Consider the following 10,088-nt stretch of genomic DNA (forward strand, 5'->3'; position numbering starts at 1 on the left):
TATGTATATATATATATATTTTGTTAAGATTTTTATTTATTCATGAGACACGCAGAGAGGCAGAGACACAGGCAGAGGGGGAAGCAGGCTCCATTCAGGGAGCCTGACGTGGGACTGGATCCCGGGTCTCCAGGATCATGCCCTGGGCTGAAGATGGGGCTAAACCACTAAGCCACCGGGGCTGCCCACCAAGATTTTAAGTCATCTCTGCACCCAAGCTGGGGCTCAAACTCACAACACTGAGATGAAGTGCTGCATACTTCACCGACTGAACCAGCCAGTCACCCGCCCCCCTTTATATTTTTAAGTGTTTCCCAGGTTTTTTTTCCTTCCCTTCATAGCAGACCTATAAGTAGGGCAAATAATACCATTAAGATGAAGTGAACTGTCTAGTTTGACCTTTCAGTGACCTAATTTGGGAGAGGACCACATCTTATTCCTAGTCCTGGATTTTTGCTACTGTTAACAAGTTGCCCCTTTAGTAGCTTTTTTGTAACAGGACTGTCCCTTTGGGGACAGGACTAACAAGTGCTGACTTCACCAAGGAGAAATCCTCAGCCCTTAAGTTGAAGACTGGGTTAGACTCAGTGCCCATGCAATAAATACCCCAGAACAAGGATTAGAAATGCAGTATCAATCATCCCTTTGGCATAGGATTTAAATTAGGATTGTGGTTGGAACGTGGACAAAAAGAAACCTCTTATTTGGTTTAAGGAACACATCAGAACACTCAGTGGAAGAGCTGGGTGGTCTGAGATTGGCTCTCTCTTTTAGCCGTTAATCTGGTGGTGGCCTTTCTTTGCATTTAACTATCAATATATCTGAAGTGTAGAACACACTTTTATGATATTGTGGCATAGTAACTCACACTTAAATGTCAATAGAGACACTTGCAAAGACCTACAAGGTTCAATAATTTCTGGTGTGGGTTTGTTTCTCCTGTCATCACCCATTATGTATTTTTTTACAGCTTTTAAATTGCCACAGAGAGGAATTGGTCAGGATCATAATAGATGGCCAAGGAGCTGCCAAGGATACCGTTGCATGGGATGGGAAGAAGTTCAATACTGCCTTGATTTTATTTATCTAAATTGTAGGCTATGACTTCAATATAATTCATGTTGCTAATATACCAAGGTAATGACAAAGCGCAAAATTATGCCATATATTGAAGGAATGCTCTCTTTTACTCCATGAAGTTTTTTACAGTCTGAGATATCTTTCTAACTCCAAATATATAAAAACTCCTTTTTTTTGTCAGCATGTATTAATCAGATTTTAGCATATTAACTTAAATTCTAGCATTTCAGCAGTTAAATTAGAGATATTTTGGAAATTTTTTAGTTTATGGTATTCAAATGGATTTTTTTTTAAGAAATTTTATTTATTTATTTGACAGAGAGTGAACATAAGCAGTGAGCTTGATGCGGGGTTAGATCCCAGACCCTGGGATCATGACCTGAGCTGAAAGCAGACACTTAACGCACTGAGCCACCTAGGTGTCCTTATGCAAATTAGTTTTTATGTGTTTTGAATGTCTTCTCTAAACTAAGCCTATCAGAGGGACGCCTGGGTGGCTCAGTGGTTGAGCATCTGCCTTCAGCTCAGGATGTGATCCTGGGGTCCAGGACCCACATCAGGCTCCTTGGAGGGAGCCTGGTTCTGCCTCTGCCTGTGTCTCTGGCTCTCACTCTGTCTCTCATGAATAAATAAAGTCTTAAAAAAAATAATAAACTAAGGTTATAAATTGTCTGGCATAGCAGAGGCTTTTCCTTAAATTAGAGGATCTGTTGGAGTAACCTTAAGGGGTCTTTGTAACCCAAAATCTGTACAAGCTGGATGGTGCCAGATAAAGCACTATGTCTTAATTTTATGGCTCTTTGAAAAATATGACCAGAGATACTTTAGTTCTCTTTTAACCGTTCTGTATTTTGTGAACATGCTCTGCCATAGTGGTATGTAAAAATCTAAGATTCACAGTAACTACTCCGACATGGCTCTAACCCATTTTTCTTAACATTTATTTATGGTGAAATTGCCAGGTTCTTCATGAAAGGTGACTGGATCTCCTAGTTCATGCTTCACATTTAATTAAGAGAGGAGTGGTTGTGAGAATCACACCCATATGAGACTGGTGCCTTCAGAGTTCAGTCCATTGCAAGGATGGAATTGTTGGAAAGCACCATCTGGAAGACATTTGCCCATAGTGATGCCAAATTATCTACTTTCTCATAAATCTTGGAACAATTGGATATCTAACCTTGCCCAGTGATGGATTTAGGTGTGGCCTAACTAAATTTAAAGACGACTGACACTTGAGAGAAGAAATTCAGTAGATTTTAATAAAGGACAGAAAATCCCATTTAAAATTATTTTGTGGGATTGTGTTCTCATAATAAGATTTCAAGAATTTGTGTTACTGCTAAATATGCCAGTGAACCAGACTGATAACTTTAAGCAGTTCTGAGAATTGCTACAGTACACATTCATTTAGATTTTTTAATGGTGGTCAGAGCTTGGAGGAGAGTACAGCTGAACAAAATTTATAAGGCAGTCTTTATCTCTATTTATAATGTATATGTTTTAATCTAAAAGAACAAAAGCTTCTTTGCTCCCTGGAGCAGGAGGCTTGGATAATCAACAAACAATACTTTGCCCTAGAATAATTTTGTGACTGGTTGAGGCAGTGCTTTGGCCTGATTTTTAAAGAATCACAAACTGGAACTGCACTAGCCAAAGGGAGAGCATTTCCTCTCTCCACACTCCTTTCTATTAATAAAGTTTGTGTTGTCTATATGTGGCTTGTTAATGATAGGGGTGTTAACGACCACAGTTAATCTTCCTCCTCAACTCTTTCCTAATCCAGTCTCTTAAATAGACATTTAAAAAGCTTTTAACTCCTCTTGAATTGGGTGCTCATGGGCTTTTGGTGGAGGTGGAGTGATAGTTATCAGCCCATTTAACAAAACCTGAGACAGCCAGGACAGCTGTAATGTGTATCTCTATGCTGTGTTTTTGTTAAAATGCCACATGGCTAATACTTTGGAAATCATAAATCTAGTAGAAGAAAACATTTTTATAGAGGGTATTTTAGTTTTATGCTATGTGTGTTACAAACTTAAAATCATTGGTGCTGCTAGATCCATAAAGAACAAAGAATATAGACCAGATAAAAATGGTTCTGTAAATTTGGTTTCTTTTCATCTGTTTTATTTATTACAATAAGGCTATATAGAGGACGCCCAGAAGACGGTGCTGTAGCTGACAAGCTAATCTTCACTTAAGCCACTAATTTTCCCAAAGCTCCTTGGAGGAGAAATGGGAATGTCTCAAGCCTGGGCCAACTGAAGTCACTCATCAGCAGAATATTTAATTAATACATGTGACAGGGAGCTTTGCATATGCCCTCACACCTTTCCCGTCTTTAGAATGCCTTTCTTCCTGGAGAATTTTGCCTTCTTACTGGGCTTACAGATTTTATACTGAAACTCTAAAATAGGGGTGCCTGGCTGGCTCAGTTGGTAGAGCATGTGTCTCTTGATCTTGAGGTTTTAAGTTTGAGCCCCACAATGGGGTAGAGATTACTTAAATATAAAATCTTTGGGGGGGGTGTCTGGGTGTTCCAGTTGGTCAAGCATCTGCCTTTGGCTCAGGTCATAATCTCAGAGTCTTGGATGGAGCTCTCCCTTCCCACCCCATTGGATTCCCCGCTCAGCGGGGAGTCTGTTTATCCCTCTCCCTCTGCACCCCCTCCTCCCCCTGCTCATGTTTGTTCTCTCTCAAATACATACATACATACATACATACAGTCTTAAAAAAAGAAACCCAAAATCTTTGGGGAAAAAAAGAAACTCTAAAATGAAGAGAGAGCTCACTGATTATGTGTTTTGACATTTGGTCTGACTACCACTTCCAAATAGTTCAGTGGGTGGTTCAGTGAAGCAGTTTACCAGTTGGTTTTCATTACTTTTTTAAAAATACAAAGCAAGCTCAGAGAAAGATTTAGAATTATGTTGTATATATACTTTTTCTCGTAAGTAGTGATGAAAATAAAATGTGCTACACCAAGATCTAAGAAAAGACACCAAGACAGCTGGCATTGCAAAGTAGTGACTGGAGGGACTAGAGCAGAGCCTGAACTGGACAAACAGATCCCAGAAACCCTGTGTGGGTGATTCTGTGATTCCAGGATTGATAAATGCAATCCATTACCTCTGTTGTTCTGGATTGCCCCAGTTTTCTCTAATGGCCTAAATTCTGGGGACTGATTTTAATGGTTCCCCCTCCCCCCCTTATACTGAGTGGGATTTTTTGGTCTCTCTTCTTTCTGCTTTGCTGCCTCACCTCTTCCCCCCTTTTTTTTTCCTGGAAGATTTATCTGTTAAAGAAGTCTCCTGTCATCGACTTGGAATGTGGGTTCTGACTGTGCCTGACCACAAAGCTCTTTGATGTTTTTCCAATGCTGACTTCTCACCAGATCCCTGGTTTAGGTTTTTTTTTGCCCAGCCATCGGAGGCCTGTAAGGTGAATTTGCCTTGTATCATTGATACGAACAGTTGGTGGGGCCTGTTCTTTTCTCATGTCCTGATGGGCAGTTGAATTGCTGGCATCTGTCTATAGTTGTTGATGCCTTTACCAGTTACTGTGTGTAGTCAAGAAAGGGCTGAGAGCTGTTATGCCCGAGAGACTCTAGAAACCTGAGAAGCTGCTTACCCCTTCCTATGGAGATTTCCACAAGGATAGGGTTGCGCTCAGAGGCTCATCCTCTCTTCCTTCGTCATGGTATCGGGATTCTACCTTAATCACTCCATCATCCTGCCAGCCATGTCTCATTTCTCCTACTTGAGTGCTCCCTCCTCTCAAGCCCAGCGTGAACCACCATTCTTGATGCTTTATCTGGTCCAGGCGCTGGTCTTAAATTGTCCGTCTGGCTTTGTGTTTCATTTGACCCTAATACTCCGGGTCGCAGTGTCTAAAAGAGAATTATATCCCCTCCAATGTCTGAGTGCATTTCTCATTTCTTACTGCTGCTCCTGAGCAGATCTGTAACTTCAAGGTTAAGATAAGACACATTCCATCAGAACTATGTCGTCATCCTTGCCAGCTTCTGATCTGTGACTGTCCAGGAGATTTACAAGACAGTTGCGTGCCATTCTTTACAGAATATTATGGTTGGACTCTGACTCCTGGCATCAGGCCCAATTTGATTTGTCAGCTGTTACAAAACCCATTTCCCAAAGAGAAAGGGACCTTAGCTGGGTGCCCTTTAGGTAGTTCTTAAGGAGTGGGAAGGAGGAAATTGATCTGACATTATTTCCGGATGCTTTAGGGAAGGGGTAGACACCAGAGTGTCTTTCCTTTGTGGGTTTTACTTTTCCTTTTTTCTGAAAGGTTTCACCAAAATATTAATGTTGCTGTCATCCTTTCCTGTCCTTTATCTCTTCACAGAATTACTGTTAGTCTTTTCATTCTGCTATCTCCAGTGCTTTTGAGTTTTAAGGAGTAAGAATAAGTATTTTTACCCTGAAGAGAGAATGTACCTGCTGCTTATTCTCTGAAGCTTTATTAGTTTACTAGTGCCTAGTTTAATAGCTACTTCTTTCTTGCTATCTACTAACATGTTGAGCTGCAGGAGTTACTGCATGTGATAGGGTTTAACGGCTTAGGAATTTGGAAGGTCAAGTATTTCCTGCTGCTGTTGTATTTGGCCCTATATTTTTATAAAAGCTTCTCTTTGGGGGACTTACCAGCTCTTTCGTCTCTTTATAAACTTCCCAAGGAGGTAGGCCATGGGGATTTGGCCCATTTTAGTGATTCTGGGATTAAATCTCAAATTATTTACTCAAGATCACACATGGCAAGTTAATCACAGAGTTGGAACCCTGATCTAATTCCTTTGGCATTGTTTTTATATCCTTTAATTACAAAAAGTATTAAAAAGTTATAGGAAAAAGTCCAAAAAGGCAGTTTTTACCCAAACATTTTCTGACAGTTCCACTCAAATTTCAGGAAACCTTCTGTAGCTAAGAACTGTCTACTTTACTTTTATACCCTAAAATTTCTTCTATTTCATAATTTGTTATTAATCACTATTTTCTGCTTTTTCCTCAGTTGGGTTCTTTGCTTTTGATTATCCCTTTTTCTTACTCTCCTGTGGCAGCAACCTCTGGCTCTAAAGACCTGAACCGTAAAGCAGAAGGCTCTAGAGCTCTTGAAAATGTTCTTTAGGGTCAAGAGAGAAGAAACTTTATGGGACTGCAGGTCTCTAAGTAGCTCTTTTTCTTTATCTCTATCATCCTTTATTTCAGGTATTAGGGATTATTGATACGGAGTTTTAAATTATTATATCTTTTTTTTTTTAATTTTTTTTTTTTTTTTTTTTTTTTTTATTTATGATAGTCACAGAGAGAGAGAGAGAGAGAGGCAGAGACACAGGCAGAGGGAGAAGCAGGCTCCATGCACCGGGAGCCTGATGTGGGATTCGATCCTGGGTCTCCAGGATCGCGCCCTGGGCCAAAGGCAGGCGCCAAACCGCTGCGCCACCCAGGGATCCCCCTAAATTATTATATCTTAATGCTTCAGGTGGGTAGTAGTTATTTGAAAATTTGTTTCATAATGTTACAGTCACAATTAATGAAAAGTGGTTTTAACTCAGTAACAGTTGTGGCTGAACTGTTCTCCCCTCTTTTTTTAAGAACTACATAAGGATTACATTTTTTTTCCTACCTGTTAATTTCGGTGGATAGGTTCTTTAATAGTGCTTCAAGTGTCTGGATTGTGTTTCTGTATCTAGTAATCCCTCAAAGAAGGAAAGTTGTATAGTATCCTGAAATACTTCCCTTCCCCCCCTTTCCTGCTATCCCCTCATCCCCCAAGCAATTTTAATTAACTGTTCAGTGACAGATGGCAAAAAAGGCCTTATTTAAAGTGCTTCTGGTGGGCTGGGTTAGGGGTGAGTGGTTTGTACTGATCCTGTTGTAGAAGGGCCTAGCTTTTCCCCTCCCCCTTCTAGTTGAGCTATAATCCTGTTAGATGATCTTAAAATGCTATTGATTAATTCCCAGTGCTCTTAGAGGAATAAGCACAGGTTTTGGGTTTAAAACGCAAGAACCAATTCCCTTGAGCTCTGAATGCCTTTGCTTTGAGACCAAGGGAGTACCTTCCAACTTCTCCACCCAGTCTTCACTGAAAAGGAAAGTTAAGCCTTTTAACTTTTCCGTTTGCCTCTCCCCCCCCTTAGTCTAGTACTGCTGCCAGTTGCCATGGCAACGGGCTGGGACAGCTGCGCAGTGGCTCCCAGGCAGCTGGGTGGGGGCGGGGGAGCTGCCAGCCCGCCAAGCCCCAGACCTGGGAGGGGAGGCCCCTCCTGTTAGCCCAGAGGGAAAGAAAGAACTGGGGCGATCCGGTAGGTAAAGGAGGGAACCCCCATTCATCTTCTACCTTTGGGGTTCCTCTTCTGCATGAAGGTATAAAGGGAGATTTTCTTCTTTCCTCCCTCAAACTGAAGAACACATATGTAAATCCTTGTTTTTCCTCGTGAGGCAGGGGAGGCCATAGCCACAATGCTTAACTGCATGCATCTAACCCGGGGCTGGTTTTAACCCCAGCGCTCTGACCTAAACAGCTCAGCTCCCGGAAATTCCAAGGTGAGTGGGGGTGGGGGTGGGGTACTCTCCCTGGAATATGACATTTCCTGTCTCTGGTGAGGTTAGAGGCTGTTTTTATTTTAAATAAATAAGATTTTTTTTTTTCTTGAAGCTTAGGACTCTCTTCTAAATTCATGGAAAAAATATTTTGAAACTCCTGTCTACATTCTCCCCCTCCGTCCCCTTTTCCAAGTAAAGTACTTTAATAAAAACTTAAGTTTTTTTTACAGGGCAGTAGTGGATACAGACAGTATTTTGGGTGGGCAGACCTATTGCTAGTAGGTTCTAGAGATATGGTTTCCAACTAGATGTTCTTGGAATAATTCCTTAAATTTTGCTAACTTGAAGTAAATTGATAAATGCAACTTTTTATGTTACTTGACTTGAACACAGTTCTGAGATTAGTAGTGGTGGCCTTTCCTGTTCCTGGGAGTCGTCTTCTAGTCAGGATGGAAATATTTTTAGAGAGTGCTGAAAAAAATCCTTTAAGCTTACAGAAAAATAAAAATGGAGTTCAGCTAAGAAAACAATTCCTGCTACTCTATATTCCAGACTGTAGGCACCATTTAACATGGTTAAAGAAGAATTCTTAAAAATGATTATGGAGACGACAATGTGGGAATTTAAAAAAACTAGATTCTGCGTTGAGTACCCCCTGGTTGTGCATATTTCTGAGCTTAACTCAATTTCCATTTGTGTTGCCTTGCTTCAGCTTTCCTTGGGCCTATGAATGGTTCCTCTGTGCTTTGAGGCTTCATGTTGATGTGAGTTTGGGGCCAGACTTCTTTTTCCTCCTCTTCTTCCTTTGGCCCAAAGTCAACTCCAGTTAAGAGAGGTACCTCCTCAACTATTTGGATTAGTTGAGCCATGAGAATTACTGAACAATCCAGTAACTAATTTTTATTTTTTGGACTAAAATTTTTTTTCTCTCTCTGCCTCTCTCCCATCCCCAAGTGAAAAAGGTGGCTTAGTGTATCTGAGATGCCAGCCTTGCTTTTGTGAACTGATGGGTGCTCTGTAGGGACAAGCTCAGTTTGTTTAAGGGAGAGAGAGATATACCAAGTCCCTGAAGACAGTGGTAAAAGATACCTGAGCTTGCTAAGAGACTAGACAAGATTCTCTGGGCTGAGGTTACATTTTGGAGCTTTTTTTTTTTTTTTTTTTTTTTAAGATTTTATTTATTTATTTGGGAGGGAACATAAGAGAAGCAGGGGGAGGGGCAGTCTACCTGCTGTGCAAGGAGCCTGACTACAAGAAGTCCTGGGATCATGACCTGAGCTGAAACCAACTGAGCCATCCAGGTGCCCCTCTTTTTTCATTTTTATGAAGAACCTTATTCACTTCATAGGGAAAGGTTTTAATTCTATCACTGTTATTTTAACTAATAGTTTTCTGCATTTATTTGAGCTCCTGGCTTGTAAAACAGTTATAGAAGTACTCAGGAGTAATATACCACACCACTTGTCTTTGGAATCTGAAATTAGAGAAGTTACACAGTTGTGTCTATAATAATGATGTTGGCCTTGTGAGCTGATAAGAAAGTTGTGGTTGGGAAAGTGGTGATTGACCCATTTTTTGCTTATATTCTTAGGACTCCTCTAGAATGCATCAAGACCCAAGAGAAGGGTACATGGCAACTTTGTGTTATACCCCCTGCGTTCCATCAAGAAGAGACAAAGTTTTAACTTCTTGCATGGATTCTGACCATACTGTCCTTCCTATTTGCAGGAACCCGGTGGCCTTAGTCCTTCAGGTGGAACAGCTTGCGACATGGGAAAGAAAACCAAGCGGACAGCTGACAGTTCTTCTTCAGAGGATGAGGAGGAGTATGTCGTGGAGAAGGTGCTAGACAGGCGTGTAGTTAAGGGGCAAGTGGAATATCTACTGAAGTGGAAAGGCTTTTCTGAGTAAGTGCTTCTTTTAGGCCTTAGGACTCTGTAGAGGTGGACACCTTTTTTCCTTCCCCATGAGCCACTGCCGTCTTTGTCTTTTTCCCTCCTCACTTGCACTCCTCCTGAGAGTTTGAAGACGTAGCAATAAATTAAAGAGTCTCCTCTCCCTTGGAGCTGGTGTTTTAATGATAACGCTTTTGAGAGAGAGTATAATGAATTGGCTAGGTGCATAGACATGGAGCCAGATTGCCTAGGTCCAGATTTTGTTCCACCACTTGTGAGCTGGGTGACTTTGGTTTAGTTCCTTAATCTTTTTCCTCCTCAAAAAAACAGGAATAGGAAATGGTACTTGTCATAGGGATGTTGGGTATATGTAGAGCCTGACAGGTAAGCTTAATGTTAAGTATAAACTGTTACTGGAGCACCTGGCTGGCTCAGTCAGTATAGCATGTGACTCTTGATGTCCGGGTTGTGAGTTGGAGACCCACATTGGGTGGAGATTACTTAAAAACAAAATCTTTAAAAGCATAAACTTTTACTGTTAATATTC

At 41.0% G+C, this 10,088-nt stretch overlaps 1 protein-coding gene across 6 annotated transcripts in view; it reads left to right on the plus strand.

The window, feature by feature from the left end:
• CBX5 (chromobox 5) overlaps positions 1-10,088 on the plus strand; it is a 37,771-nt gene that overhangs the window by 9,936 nt on the left and 17,747 nt on the right. For 4 of the 6 annotated variants that reach the window (XM_077869773.1, XM_077869771.1, XM_077869774.1 and 1 more), the window contains one exon: positions 9,375-9,553. In XM_077869773.1, the coding sequence (XP_077725899.1) occupies positions 9,417-9,553 (137 nt within the window). In that variant the 5' untranslated portion in view covers positions 9,375-9,416. Of the gene's footprint in view, positions 1-7,248; positions 7,406-7,541; positions 7,647-9,374; positions 9,554-10,088 lie in introns of those variants that run through there. The other 2 variants (XM_077869775.1, XM_077869776.1) reach the window with 2 other exon arrangements.

This window comes from Canis aureus, chromosome 25, assembly GCF_053574225.1.
Source record: "Canis aureus isolate CA01 chromosome 25, VMU_Caureus_v.1.0, whole genome shotgun sequence".
NCBI lineage: Eukaryota > Metazoa > Chordata > Mammalia > Carnivora > Canidae > Canis > Canis aureus.